Genomic DNA, 15,592 nt, shown 5'->3' with positions numbered 1-15,592 from the left:
GCGTTGTCGCAATCTTCGTATTCATATGATATCAACTGACAAAGCGCGAATCTTCATATTATCTTTCTGTACCCCAAACTGTGGGGCCTAAACGTCCGTTCCGAAGAATTATAACTGATTATTTCTGGATCTTCTACGTCACTGAAATCTCTCAGCTTATGTGATTTTTTTGGCAACATCTTTCTTCGCTTTCTCTCAAACTGTAATTTCTGTCGATAGAGGTGTGTGGTTGGGGGAGAAGAGCAATGCATATAGGATGTTGGTGGGAAAGCCAGAAGGAAAGAACCACAGGGAAGACCAAGGCGTAGGTGGGTGCACGATATTAAAATGGATCTTAGAGGGATGGGATAGGATTGATTGGATTGATCTGGCTCATGATAGGGACCATTGGAGGGCTCTTTGTGAACACGGTAATGAGCCTTCGGGTTCCATAAAATGCTGGGAAAATCTTGAGTAGCTGCAGAATTCGTGGTTCCACAAGAACGGCTCGGCGCCATGAGTAAGGTGTATGGATGTTCCGTTTTACCACGTGACTGCATTGCGATATATGATTCTGTTTCTACATGTGTCACTTGATCTATTCTGTTTTAGCTGTTGCAGAGTTCCATGCTGCTGAGTATAAACAGTGATAGTTCGGTGCCGGTGGAAGTGACGTCATGGATTGCCTTGCACGGTGCACCTCTTGTGTGGAGTTTATCGAATAGGATCAGTGTGACAGGCGGAAATGTTTTGTATGGGAACTTTGGACCGTGTTCTGCTTGTAATATTTGTCATGTATTTAGGCGGGTTTGACTTTGTTACTAGTCTGTTTTGGACGAACCCATCTATGATTCACGGTTATGACCCGCCTGGAAACTAGCCACAGCAACTGGCGTAACCAAAATGGACTGGAGGGGCGTATGTTGAACATCATTTTGAGAAATTATACGAAATTCGGAAGCTTAATTGTTCATATGACCGCCTCTGTGCTCTAGTGGTCAGAGTTCCTGGCTACAGATCCAGAGGTCCCGGGTTCGATTCCAGATGCTACCAGTTTTCTGAGAAGTAGTGGGTCTGGAACTGGGTTCACTCAGCCTTGTGAGGATAATTGAAGAGTCATTTCAAGGGAATAGCAGTTCCGGTCTAGAAAAGCGAAATTAACGGCCTTGGGGATTCGTTGCGCTGACAACGCGGCCTCGTCTATCCGCAAAAGTTTGCACTAACTTCGCCGACAAGCGGCGGTCGCTCGGTCGGTATAGTTCGCTTGCGGACTAAAGGTCACGGAGTTTTTTCTTTGATTGATCATATTGGGGAACAAAAACAATTGATGTGAGGTTTGTGCTGTATGTCATTCGTGTCAGAAATTATTACGCCCTCCTCTTCCCCCCATCAAATCTCCATATCCCCAATTTTTATTGATAAGAGTTTAACCGTTCACACTCGAATTGGTATTGGTATTTGTGAACGTTTGATTCATAATTCTACACCAAAGCAGAGAATACAGTTCAAAATTTTAGGATGAAACTATTGCACGGTGTCCCTATTTTGGGGATCAGTAATGCCGAGAAATGTTGAATTCTCTTCCCTTAATATATTTTGTAATATATTGACGAACGGTTGTGATATGGTAATGGGAACGAACAAACAAAAAGAAACTCCGTGGCCTGTAGTCCGCAAGCGAAGTATACCGACCGAACGACCACCGCGAAGTCGGCGAAGTTAGTGCCAACTTTAGCAGATAGAGGGTGTAGCTTGGTCTGCGCAACGGAGTTAGTGGGAACGAAGCTGAAATTAATTATTTCAACTGAAGTTGACATTAAAGAAGCTTCGTTTTCTGGTATAGCCTCCACCCCAACCTCATCAGGCCCTGAGTTTGTGAACCACAGGTATACATGAATGAAACGGATTTTAATTTTGGAGGCTGTTGGAGGCCTGGGTCTCTTTAAATAGGTGTGCTGTAGCTGAGAAACACTAATATTTCCTGCGGTGAGAGAAACAACGCCGCCTATCGTCAGCGAATCCAGCCATTTCAATAATTTATTTTAAAAAGGTTGATGTTAAATTTGTATTTTTGCGATTTTGTATGCGGGATTAGATCGTGTTTGGGAATGTCAAGAGAAATGGGCCATTTGCAAGACCTCGGCATAGATAAGTAGAAAATATTAAAATAGATTGTTACGAAATATGATGGGGGGGGGGGGTTGTACTGGGTTTAGTTAGCTCAAGATAGGAACCGGTGGCGGGCTCTTGTGGACACAGCTTTACCTTCGGGTTCTCTAAAATAGCGAGATATTTCTTGAGCGGCGAATGCTATTGTGTGCGCGACAGTTGAGGGCCCTGCTGCATGGAGGTATTTCCTCATCCTGGAGGGTAATTTGCTGTATCAGTCTGTACGAACTGTTTTCACGAACTGTGGAGAGGCATCGATAGGTTTGAATGAAAACTCCATGTGTTACGCAGTGTAATTGCTTGTCTTGAGTGCATAAACTGGGTTCACTTGTTCGTAAAATTTTGATCTTTAGACTTTAATTTGGCGAACTTGTGTGTGTGGAGCTAAACCGTCACAGCTTTCGTCACCGAATACGAGTATGTGGAACCTTGTTCCAAATCAAGGGAGAACGGAGGCGTTGCAGTCAATATAATGACCGGCTACGGGCCGGGTGGCCGGGGGTTTGATACCCGGCGCTCATCTATACACATGCAAGGCGTGTAACTTCTTCAGATCTCCGATCGACGAATTGGGCCGTTCGAACTTTATTCCGAGTCAGTTTCCCCTCCATTTTGTGGATCCCACTATTCACCGCAGCTGACTGCCTCCAAGATGGGAGACACCTGCTGTCGCGGACAGCCGACAAGGGGGAAGATTTAACTTTTCTACTGCAGTAAACCAGCTTGTGTCGAAATGTTGCAGCCTCGAACTTGGTTACTCAGAATAAAACAGTATTAACAAGAATATTACTGAAATAGATTGTGAGAGTGAGGAATAGATTTATTGGGCCATGGCTTGCTGTTGTGAATGCGGTAATGAGCCATCCTCTTCCCTAAGGTCGGGATTGTCCTAAGTGATTAGCACTCCTAAGGTCGAATCTGATGTCTCGGTTATGTTTCAGGAAGCTAATTGCAGTAATTACAAACAAATACGAACACATTGAAGGTTTTTTGTTTGTCAATTTCGCCATCTGTTGACATGATCTGTCATCCTCCAATTAGATCGGTCCAGCGTGTTATTGATAATTAAACTGTTAACCCGATTAGCGTTGTCACTTCGAATTTTTTATTTATACGTTTCATGTGTTGGATTATAATCGATAATAGTTGAGAAGCACGCAAACCGGTGAGGACGGCACAGTTTTCCTTGAGATCTGTGAGAAGTTGCGACACGAAGTTTCGACGTGATGCAATAAAATGTTTTTATTAGTCACGCGGACTTCCGCGCACTTCGTCGCTGTTGACGCTGTTTGCTGTAGACCGGGGTCACGTGATTGTATAAGCATTACATTGCGGGTCATCGTCTTCCCGTGCGAACAAACAACTGAAGCAGAATTGTAATCACTATCGAGAATCGAGCCCGGTCGTGTGTATTTAGTTATCAGGTGTGCTGCATTAGATCGTCCTTATAAGTGTCTTTTCGTTTTATTTTCCCTTCCATATTTCCCCCACTCTGCCCCAAATGATTCACCCATCCTATGAATTTACATACTGTGTGACATGGCGGCTGAAAGTGGCAGTAGCGGAGACCGTAAAAAACCATTGCTAGGCAACAGCTCGGTAAACACGCTGCCGCGGCAACGGATGCGCACTCAGCAATAGAAGAACTCTTGGAAGCTGTATTTTCTCTGCGGTCCGTAAGACAAGATACGTTAAGGTAGGCATAATACGCTTTGCAAAGCCTGGACTGACATAGAGCTTGTATAGTGCAAAGGAAGAATTTTAAGTAACGTGCTGTATGTGCGATACGTACAACTGACGAAAGGCCAAGCATATTCATAAGAGAGAACACGTCGTCTCGCCGTGGAGGATGTTCCAGAAGCACTATGGCCGCTGGTATCAAGCGGCTTAACGTCAGGACGAAATGATTGCCTGTAAACCGCCAGCCGTAAAGTAATGTTGACTTTGAGGACGCGAGCACGGAAGCAGAGGAAAATCCCTTGTTGGGAGCCGCTACCGCACCACCGGTGAAGACCTACGCCACAATAAGCACCGCGCTTAAGGTTACGCAACAATAGGACGAATGTTTATAGCTCATTTCTAGGCAAGAATCAGCGATCCAATGGAATGGCGAGATAGTTATCACGTGATTTGTTTTCTGTGTGGTCTGCGCCATGCAACAATAGAGGGGCTGTGTTTTCTGTGCATGAACCGTGCCGAGAGGATATGAGAGAATACGGGAATGCACTACTCGTGACCACAATTAATGCTTACTCAAGATTACTGTAACTACAGCACATGTAACTGACCGATTGACTGACCGACAGTCTGTCGCAATATGACTTTGACTTTGACCTGGAGAATTGATTTCACTTGAGTTCCGAAGTTCCAAGGGAACAGCAGTGAGGCCAGAAGAAGAATTAGAAGACTTAGTGTGTGACGTTACATGTGCTGTAGTTACAGTAATCTTGAGAGGGTAAGCACTAATTGTAGTTACGAGTAGTGAAGATCCAATAAACCTATTCACGAATCCAAACCCGCGTCTTAGCAATTGAAGCACGTGACAACATTAACCAACTAGACAACTAACTTCATGAAGAAATTCCAACATTTCTGTGGAACCCGAGGCCCATTTCCGTGTTCCCAAGAGCTGCGACAGGTGCATGTCCTGAGCCAGATTAATCCAGTCCACACCACCCTATCCTATTTCTCTTTAACGTCCATCGTAATGTTATCTTCCCACGTATATATAGGTCTTCCATCTTTCTGGCTTTCCTGTATGTAGTCATCTTCACCATGCATGCTACATGACCTGTCCAATTCATCGTCCTTGATTTGATCATTTGCGAACAGTACGAATGAGTCTGATCATCATGCAGTTTTCAGTAACCTATTATTTCATCCCTCAGCAGTCCAACACTCTTCAGTCTGTGCTCTTCCCTTAATGCCAGAGACCAAGTCACACCAATACAAGACTACAAGAAAAGTAATAGTTAGAATTGTGCATGAAGAATGGGAAAGGGTTTTTAAGAAACGGTATCCGTGTATGCCGACCTGAGGAATGTGGGGCCAACATTGGAGAATCAGTTGGAGACAGTTTCATTGCGTGTGTTTGGACCACATTTCGCATTTTATGTTTGTGAATGGCTGCCCTTTTATGAAATACAGCTCGTATGAAGTGGATTGTCTCATTGTATCTGCTTTCTCCATGTTGCAGAGAGTTCAGGCAGCATTACCGCCGCCACAGCAGCATCTAATGGCAACTGAACAGGCAGTACTGACCGTTAAGATGACACCTCAGCGTGGTGTTACAAACACGCCTCTTCACGAGAACACCCCAAACAACTGGCATCAGGGTCACAATAAGACGCAACTTACGAACCATCACAATAGCACGGAGCAGCAGACCAACCATCACAGTACGGCCCTAACGCCCAAACGTACACACAGAGATTATATATTCGGCAAAGTGATAGGCGAGGGAAGCTTCTCCACTGTGTACCTGGCGAAGGATATCCACAATAGCAAGGAGTGCGCAAGTAAGTCAGCGGTATTCACCGATTACAGTGGCCGCGCGGTCTAAGGCATAACCCGTCTTCGCCCGCTTGATCACGGGTTCGAATCCCACTAGAGGCATGGCTGTCTGGGTGGGTTTATTCTGTTTCCTTTTTTCTTTCTGTGTGTAGGTAGCGACCTTGTGACGGGCTGATCCCCCGTCCAAGGAGTTCTGTCGACTGTGTATAGGATTAAGAAAGTGAAAAAGCGGCTGGAGGTGAATGGTCAGCTTCACGCCCCTGTACCTTTACCCCCGGGGAAAGAGCCCTTGGTACCCATTGGACTGGATAGGAGGCTGGGTGGGCCCCAGGGCCGGTCTGGACGACTTGGAGAAGAGAAAATGTTTGATCCTACCGGGACTCGAACTCCGACCTGTTGGTCGTCCAGCCCGTAGGCAGTCGCTATACCAATTACGATATCCCGGCTCATAGATGTATCTCCAGCAGGCTCCAGTGACATCGTGTTTGAGTCTTATTGTTGGGGGTGCGGTAATCCTTGCATGGGGGGGGGGCTGTGGACATGCACTCGGGACCGTAAGAGCTGTCTGTGAGGTAAAGTTGGTGCAGTAGGAGAGGGACTCTGTTAAACTGATGACACTTCTCGTCAAGGACGTTCAACTAGGCTAACCGGTCGAATGGTGTAATCCCCCCCCCCACACCTATTTGAAAATGCAACGGTATTTTTGCAGTGATGTCCTCAAGTCGCCTGAGTTAATATTCACGAAGCATGTATACAGTATAATACATAAGCATGTCAAGCAGTGTTTCTCAGCTAGTAGTCCAACAGATTGGTAACAGTCTGCAGCTTAAGGTCACAAATTCTGTTTAGCTCTTTGTGATACAGTAAAGTTTCTATCTATCTATCTATCTATCTATCTATCTATGGCTCTATAGCCCTTTGTTGGATCTTGACCGTTTTTCAGTTTCTTGAACATTTACACAGTCCATAGGAGGGAGATCAACCCATCACAAGACAATAAAGTTACTATTTTACAATAATTTTGCCCTATAATTTCTTTCGGTGGTTGTATGATCTGTGTTTAACATTTCTGTGTTATTCAAATCACTGTTATATTGTGGGAGATACTTGACAGATCGTTTGTCATGTTGCAAAACTTTAATCACAAACTTTCAGTCAGTGATTTTGACAGTACTTTGATTTTAAGGCTGCAAAAAGGGTATCAGTTTTTATACCCATTAAACTTATTTAGACAAAGTTTGTAGGTGGTTTGTAAACTCTTGTGATGGGAAAACCTACTGCTGTTTCATTCACCGATTAATCAGAAAAGATTGAAAAGGTCTTAGTAATATGAGAAATGTTTAGATAAGTCATCATAAATGAAATTCAAGGTAGAGCTATGCAAATAGTATGCAGCACAGTCATAAAAAATATTTATGATGGTGTCTCCTGTAAGACTTGAAGGCGAATAAATCTCCTTGGGCAACAACCAGCTGCACCAGCTCAAAACATTGGATTTCTGATCACATTTGATGCAGCTGGTCTTCTGAGAAGATTGTAAACAGTTTTTGTCTGTCAGATTTGTTCCTTTGTACATTAATTTTTTTTTGTTATCTTGAAATCCAAGATCATGTTGCACTTCTGAATTTGTATTCTGTAGGAGTGTAATGTCTGTATATTATGAACAGGTGAAGTGAAGGAGGTTGGAACTAAAATCTGTGATTAACTTTTGTTCACAGTTAAAGTATGTGAGAAGCGGCATATATTGAGGGAGAGAAAGGGGCAGTACATAAAAAGAGAGAAGGAAGTGCTCACCATATTGAGCCTGAACCACAATCCCAAAGTTCCATTCTTTGTGAAGCTTCAGTGCACCTTCCAGGACATGGAGAGGCTTTGTATCCTTGCATTATATCAAATGATGATTCTTTTTTTTTTTTTTTTACTTCCTCATGTACGTACGTAATCATGCGAGGAACTGGTTAGATGGTGAAAGAAATGGATCTTGAGTTTCTGACACAGTTGCATGTTTTCAGTACTTCTGAATATGAATTGGGGGGTGGGAAATGTCATCTGTCTGTCTATATGTATTCCTGAATGGTCAGACAGAGTTATTCTTGCTTGCTATTAAAGAGTTATCCATTATGGGTTAGTACCTGACAAATGAGAGCATTGTAGCTTCAAGAATGATGCCTGAAAATCAAAATGGTGATCTTTACAATGGCCCTATCTATTTCTTGATACCATTCATAGGTAAGATAAAGCTCTCCCTGTGCTCAACTAATTAAGCACTACACCATGAAGGCGTATGGGGGAGTGGATGTATAGATCCATATTTTCTTGACCTGGGCACTAGTTGAAGGTGAGGAAAGAGTCCCCAGTACCTGTTGGGTAATGGAAATGAAATGAAATAGGAGGCTGAGTAGGCCCCAGAGCCAGTCTGGACGATGTGGAGAAGAGAAAATTCTTCACCCTACTATGACTCATACTCTGACCCCTTGGTCATCCAGCCCGTAGGCAGTCGCTATACTGACTATGCTACCCTGGTTCGATACCATTCATAATATTGGTAAAATAAAGAACAATTAATAATGAAGAGGCATATCTAAAGTTCATCATTTCGGAATATTTCTGATGACAGTGCATTATAGTTTTGATGCTTTGCATCTTATCTGTTGATCCAACATATTAACAGTAACCAGAACGTGTATATTCTGTCTTGTATTGCGTCAGCCTGGAATGCTCTTGTCTGAATATAGACAATATAGTGTTGTAATTGTTGATTAAGGATTTGGAAAGAAGTGGGCATGGGCACGGCCTAAGTGAGGTACTATCCCAGCATTTGTCTGGAAGTGTTGAGGAAAACATGAAAAACTTAAAGTAGGAGGATAGCTGGTGTCCCGTCCGAGATTCGAGTCAGGTGCCTTTAGAATACAGGCCTGCTGTGACAGCCCACTGACTATATGTGTCTCTCTTGTATCAAAATAACAAGCGTGAAGAAAAAGTGTTTTCCTTAATGATGTGCTTCAGACTTTGTATTGACATATGCCAAGAATGGGGAGCTACTCCCTTACATCACTAAAGTGGGTTCTTTTGACATCACCTGCTCCAAATTCTATGCTGCCGAGCTGCTTGTAGCACTGGAACACTTGCATAGTCTTGGCATCATTCATAGGTGAGTTGTATTGGCAATCTTTTATACCAGATGTGTATCAGATCGTCATGAACATTGTAATAGAATTTGTGGACTGTAATTTCTCAGTACTGCTCATGGTAGCTGAGCGGTCTAAGGCATGTACTGTGTTCGCTCGCTTGGAAGCCGAGATCATGGGTTCGGATCCCACACAAGGCATTGATGATTGGTGTGTGTGTGTTTTCCTGTGTTTAGGTAGAGGCCTTGCGATGAGATGATCGCCCATCCAAGGAGTCCTACCATCTGTAAAATATGATCAGTATAACTAGTGACATCTACAACATAGTTATTTGAAGTTGATATTTTGAAGATTCACAATTGCATACAATGTTTTGGCAAAAAATTTTAGTTACAGGCTTGGTTGGTTGAAATTTATTATGAGTTTGCCTTGATCTTACCCAGATGGGATACGATCTTGCCTCACGAGGTCAGATTCAGTGTTCTAATGCAAATAGTCAATATGTGATTGAAGGAAGATATTAAATTATTAGAAAGTTAATTTATCATTTCGTAGAAGGGTAACCCATAAATGTGATAATCCATTAAGGACTGGAAATCATTCTTTGAGCCTTAGAATTTGAAATTACTTTGTGTATGGCCTTTTTAAAAACCCTTGAAGAGGACATTGTAATTAAGTAAACCTCCATAATAAAAAGTTCACTAAAGAGGATAGAAAATTTCTTTGTACCAAATTTATAAATGGCAGTTTGTGAATTTTTGCTTCATTTCTGCAGGGATTTGAAGCCAGAAAATATTCTTCTGGATGAAAATATGCACATACTAATTACAGACTTCGGATCGTCAAAAATACTTAATGAACCCACCAGTCAAGGTAAGAATTAATTTTATTTGTGTACAGTAATTTCTTATAATATGACCAGATTCCTGCAAAAGGCATCAGAAATATTGAATTTTATCACTTGCCACTGTTAGTGTAATATTGTGATAACTGGTGTGACAGCTTCAAGATACAGCGATTTTAATGTTTTGTAGATGCGGATGACACTAACCATATACAGAGGAGGAATAGTTTTGTGGGAACGGCACAGTACGTTTCTCCGGAGCTCCTAGCTGAAAAGTCTGCATCACGCAGTTCAGATCTGTGGGCCCTTGGATGTATCATTTACCAAATGGTTTCTGGTTTACCTCCATTCCGTTCAAGGTAGGAATTTGTATTTAATGAACTGCTGTTGTGTTAATCTTATGAATTTTATGCAGTTAAAAGATTCAGTTATCAAACTTATGACACTGGGTCTGCTACATCAAAAATAAAGTAGAGCAGACCCCAAAACAAACCTTGTACACCCCATGATATGCAGTTAGGCCAAAACGTGTGAAATAAATCAGAAACAAGAAACATCAAAAGCTAGGAGATGCTGATTGAGTTGTACAAGGTCAGATATGAAAATCAGAACAGTATTAAACTATGATAAGAGTGATTTTAACACATTTCCACCTAATCCCAGTAATTACAATGATTGTTTTTCTTTCTGTGCAGTCTGTGCTTAAGAATCTCTTGAATAGACATGGGCATGCATTCACTATTTTTGTTTCCATGAATTTCTGAACCCTCACCACACTGGTGATTGGCACAGTCTTATATATTGTGGAAGCTATGTATATCTGAATTGGGCAAAAGATGACACTGAAATGCAAAAAAAAAGATCATTAACAACAATGACTTTTGTTTCAAAAGGAGACGTTTATCTCACCAAATCACACAGTAAGAAACTGTGTTATTTATTGGTACATCACTTGCTAAGAATGAAGAACAGTTACCCATTTTGTATGATTTCGGTGTACTGAGATAGAATGTTGAAGATTTCGCAGTGTTTTGGAGAGCTTTGCAGTTGCCAAAATGGAATACGTTCACTTTTCTTTGTAGTTTGTTCCAAACCTTCAACTTCAGCTGCCACAACCCCAAGAAAAGAACTGCACATTTTGTTCAGAATTGGTCAGTGAGTTATGTATGTATGTTACATATTTGTTTATTTTGCCCCCACAGGAGTGAATACATAATATTCCAGAAAATACTGAAGCTAGACTATGAGTTTCCTGATGGTTTTGCGCCTGTAGCAAGAAGTATCGTGGCACAGCTCTTGGTAAGCATACGCTTAATTATGAAATGAAGTTTAGCTCTGAACATTAATATGGGGTTTTAACATTTTATTAAACATACCTAATTTTGCCTCAGAATCCCCCCCCCCAACTTTTGGTAGATATCTTTTATTGTTCCCAGAGTTTTACATTGGTGGTAATTGAGGGAAGGCAGAATTTGTTTGTAAAGTATGAGAAATCTGGATTTTGGTGTAGATGTGCTATGTCAACTATAACACTAAAATTCTGTCATAAAAGTAGTTGCAATGGTTTTGTTGGTTTAGTTGAGCGGTTCATATTGTGTTCTTCTGGGTTGACACAATGCAGTGTTATAGGTGGATTCTGATATCTCAGTTACTGACTTGTAAACTTTAAACCGGAGAATTGTATTGATATTTTGTTTCTTTTAAGGTACTGGACCCAAGCAAGAGATTGGGAGCAACTGATGCTGTAGGTTATCCATCTCTTCGTTCACATCCTTTCTTCACTGGCATAAACTTCGATACCCTTCATGAACAGACACCCCCTCAAATCTACCCCTATCTGCCTGGCACATCAGAGCATGAGGAACTGCGAAGTCAGTACAGGGTGAGTTTGAATACTAATTTTTTTTATTCCATGTATGTTCTCATATAAAGCATTTGTTACATGAAACTGGAACTATTTTTTTCCCATAATTTTATCAGTAAGTTTCATCAAACGGGTTTGTTTAATGTGTTACTACTCAGCTGATGTAGTACAGTAAACTGCTGGTTCCCCTGTGTCCAAGCATCCATAATTTTGATGCAGCTGACAGAATTTAAAGGTAATTTACCATTTTTATTCAAAAACAAATTTACAGTGTGCATATATTCACCTGCCACGCATTAATTCTTTCCGCCACTGCTAGCAGTGTTACAAATCATCCACCCTTATGGAGGTGCCATTACAGTGGAGGCTAAATGTATTTGTGATCACATTGGAGTATCCCTGTCAATAGTTTTTTAACAGTCAGTCTTCTTCTTTGCCTAGGAAGACTCAATGGGAGAAGTAATTCAAAAACATCTTGTTTTGACTTCTGTTGGGTTTCTCTGAGAATTCTTTTACTCATGTAGCCAGCAGATCCATGTAACTAGCAAATCCAATTCTATATATGGCAGTAATGAGTAGTAGTGTAGTGTGAAGTTTGAACTCTTGCTTAGCCTCTTGAATTTTTTTTTTCCTGATCACAGAACCTAAGAACTACATTTAAGATGGATGGCATGATTCTCAGTATGTAAACATCTTGTGCAGGAGCATTAGAAATGTTATTTAATTGTAAGCATGTGTTTTGTTCAGAGTTTTTAAAAGCACCGAGGCTTTGATTGGTACTGTCACCTTTGCCAGGTACTCTTAACTGCATCATCAGTTTCAGTTTGAAATGAAAGGTGTTTATATCAGTGTTGTGTATGACAGCACTTTGCCACCGTAATGAGCCGTGCTCGATACTAGGGTCCAAGGGGTTAAGTCTGTATTTATAGGTGTATAACTCTTTGTTACCCTCTGAATAACTCTTTAAATATTAGATTTTAATTATGTACCTTCGATGAAATGGGCCATAACTAGAATTTAGATTTTTTTATAATTGTTATTTGGATGAGCTCTAGTTTGTGACATATTGATCCTAAATTTCCTTATAGTCTCCTCCCTTCTAAGAAGTATACATTTGCACATTTATTACGTTCCAGTTTTAAACATAAAATTGGCAAGGAATGATACATAATGTGTTGTATGATCTGGGGGGAGGGTATTGTGATATTTTAATTTGCTTAGTGGGGGGAGTGGAGTCCAGCTGGGTCCACTCGGCACAGTGGCCACTGACTGGCCTATTGTACCTGCCCCAGATGATGATGATGGAGAATTTGGTGGAATGAAGATTGACAGGGGAAACCAAGTACTTGGAGAAAACCCGCCCCAGCGTCACTTTGTTCACCACAAATTCCACTTGACCAGACTCGGGATCAAACCCGGGCCACCGTGGTGGGAAGCCAGTGACTAACCGCTTGAGCTGTAGCGCAGACCTTATTGTGATATTACACATAATGCAGTGTTTTCTGTTTGAAGGTTATAATTCTAAAATTGAATCTGTCCTTAGCTTCTTTATGAATGAAATTTTGTCTTCTTACTGTTATTGTAGAGATTTTGCCAATTTATTAATGTTTTTAGGCAAATTTTATTAAAATTGCAATTTAAATTTTGTTTTATATATTATCAAGGTACCGGATCACTTAGAGCCAGGGCTGGATGATAAACAGCTAACTCGGCTTCTGGGCCTCGATTTGCAAGGTGCAGAGCGCACCCCTGATCCACCGGAGCGTCCCCGCAAACGAGCTGGACTTACAGACCTTAGTCGTGAAGAAGTGCAGCAACAACTGGAGAAACAGAAGGAGAGTAGTAAATGGCACAATCTTGTGGAAGGAAACCTGATTCTCAAGCAGGGTCTTGTTGATAAAAGGAAGGTATGATCACAGTTCAACACCTTCACATTGTTTTTGACGATATTATATTGCTTGTCTATGTATAGCACAGCCTGATATTTTCTATTTAGTTACAGCCCCAAAACAAATTAATTCAACTTGACCAAGTTAACTGATAGCTGGTATGGAGACTAGCTAGCTTGATTGTGTTTTTGTGGTTCTAGGCAAATTGTGAGATGGTACTATCTAATAAGGCTTCCTTCCAGATTCCTCCGATATATTATTTGCGCACACATCATGACATTTGTAGTGCAGTTAAACAGTTGTCACTATCATTGTCTGTCACCAGCCGTAATAAAGTTGTTTGATGTCTGGATTTGGATTCAGAAGAAAGTAAAATTAACTTTTGAAAAAAATGTGGCTTACATATTTTGATTAGTGGGCTGTGAGAATGAAATGGTTGACTTCATTGCCTTCTTTATTTATGATTTAGTAGCTCAGACTCTGTGCTGTTAAAGTATTAATTTTCTTTGTTGATATTAGGCATAAACATGTACCAGAGGAGGGCAACTTTTGCCACATATTTCGGTAGAATTGTGTGAAATCAAATGGCTATGTCCAAATGCAGTATCCAGGGCTCAGGATGGGGTATAGTATTCAGTGCACACTTTTTGTTTCAGTCCCATCGGCCTTGCGCAGTGCTGTAAATTATGAAGCTGGAACAGTTGAAACAACACACATATTGAGTAAGGTTATAATTATTATGGTCATTTTTCCCCCAGTGCTGCTTCATGGATTTTATTAATGGAAGTGGACAGCTGATTAAAATTCACAAGAGTAATTCAGTTGTTTGCAGTGAAGATGAAGTTTAAAATCAAAATATTTGTTATATAATGTTTATTATAATCAAAACGACATTGAACTAAATTGTAGAAACTTGTTCATTTAAATCTTTATATTTTAACCACTTTTGTTTAATGAATAACACTAGGACACAGGGGTCTGAAAATCTGGAATTGAATAGAGTTAAAGGTAAATGCATTATGTTGGATTTGAGTTTTCTTTGGTTCTGACCATGAAGAATACGCTCTTTTGGGGGTGTAACACCATGTAGTTTGTAGAGAACCAAGTATTTCGGAGGGATGTGTCTCCCCCATCTTCAGGGTCGAAGAGTAAGCTAAGCAACTACTGTTTTCTTGCTTGACCTTCCCTTTGACCTTGAAGATGGAGATGATTTATTCCTCCAAAACATCAGGCTGTCTCCAAATTACATGGAATACATTTCATTCCAAGTGTAGGTTTAATAAAGGGTTAATCCAAAAAGGAAGCACAATAGATCATTGAAGGTCGCAGTGCGAGGGCCAGTTTTTATGCCTCACCCCCCATACTCATACTCAGATTACACAGAATTATAACTCAGAACGTAATCTTGAAATATCTTACTCTTATTTTAACGTATTCTTTATATACCCTGTACCTTAGGGCATGTTTGCAGGAAAGAACAGAGTCCTTAGGAAGTCTTCGCATGTCTGCATAGATAGATTTGCAGGTTTAGATTTGGTGCTAGATAGCAGGTCGCTGTATAAAAGCATGACTACCATAAGCACAAAACTGAAGCCAAATAGTCTTAAGGAATCCAGTCTCCTTTACCCCTTCTGCCAATCTGCTGTCCTTGAAATGTTTCATCTAAGCACGTGAATAAGAACTGAACCCATACATTTAAAAAAATATGAAATGCTGAGGTTTTCACAGCTTTGGTAGTGTAAATTGAAGTCTTCTAGGTTTTTACACAATGTATTCTTATAGGCAGATAACACCATTCTGAAGATACATTCTACCTCCATCCTCAGGGTTGAAGTGTATAGATTTAGGAATTGGCTTGCTCCTGTAGGTGGGTTACAAATGAGGGGGTAATGAAAGGAGCTCAGTTCTGGTTTTAAAGTGACCCTTTCTCCAGTTATTTGTAACATGTATGAGGGGGTACCCAAAAGAAACCGAACTTGTTTTTTTTTTAAACTTATTTATTCAAATTTTAAGCACAAACCTTCAATCCCCTTCAAAGTACTCTCCACTTACACTAATACACTTGTCTAGTCTTTTATTCCATTTTTCAAAACATTGTCTAAATTCATCTTTTGAGATGCTTGACAGCGCCTCCGTCGTTTTTTCCTTCACCTCAGCAACATCAGCAAAACGCTTTCCTTTCATATCTCTTTTCATTCGAGGAAAC

General features: G+C 40.8%; 1 protein-coding gene across 5 annotated transcripts in view; it reads left to right on the top strand.

The window, feature by feature from the left end:
* Positions 1-15,592, top strand: part of LOC111867624 (3-phosphoinositide-dependent protein kinase 1) — a 190,787-nt gene that overhangs the window by 172,400 nt on the left and 2,795 nt on the right. For 4 of the 5 annotated variants that reach the window (XM_023857624.2, XM_033752730.1, XM_023857623.2 and 1 more), the window contains exons 2-9: positions 5,345-5,666; positions 7,380-7,535; positions 8,668-8,812; positions 9,565-9,662; positions 9,824-9,992; positions 10,836-10,932; positions 11,339-11,515; positions 13,162-13,404. In XM_023857624.2, coding sequence (XP_023713392.1) covers positions 5,345-5,666; positions 7,380-7,535; positions 8,668-8,812; positions 9,565-9,662; positions 9,824-9,992; positions 10,836-10,932; positions 11,339-11,515; positions 13,162-13,404 — 1,407 coding nt within the window. Of the gene's footprint in view, positions 1-5,344; positions 5,667-7,379; positions 7,536-8,667; positions 8,813-9,564; positions 9,663-9,823; positions 9,993-10,835; positions 10,933-11,338; positions 11,516-13,161; positions 13,405-14,042; positions 14,109-15,592 lie in introns of all 5 variants that reach the window. The other variant, XM_033752731.1, reaches the window with a different exon arrangement.

This window comes from Cryptotermes secundus, unplaced genomic scaffold (genome assembly GCF_002891405.2).
Source record: "Cryptotermes secundus unplaced genomic scaffold, Csec_1.0 scaffold548, whole genome shotgun sequence".
NCBI lineage: Eukaryota > Metazoa > Arthropoda > Insecta > Blattodea > Kalotermitidae > Cryptotermes > Cryptotermes secundus.
The sequence above is the reverse complement of the archived record's forward strand: the minus strand, read 5'-3'. Positions and strand labels throughout refer to the sequence as shown.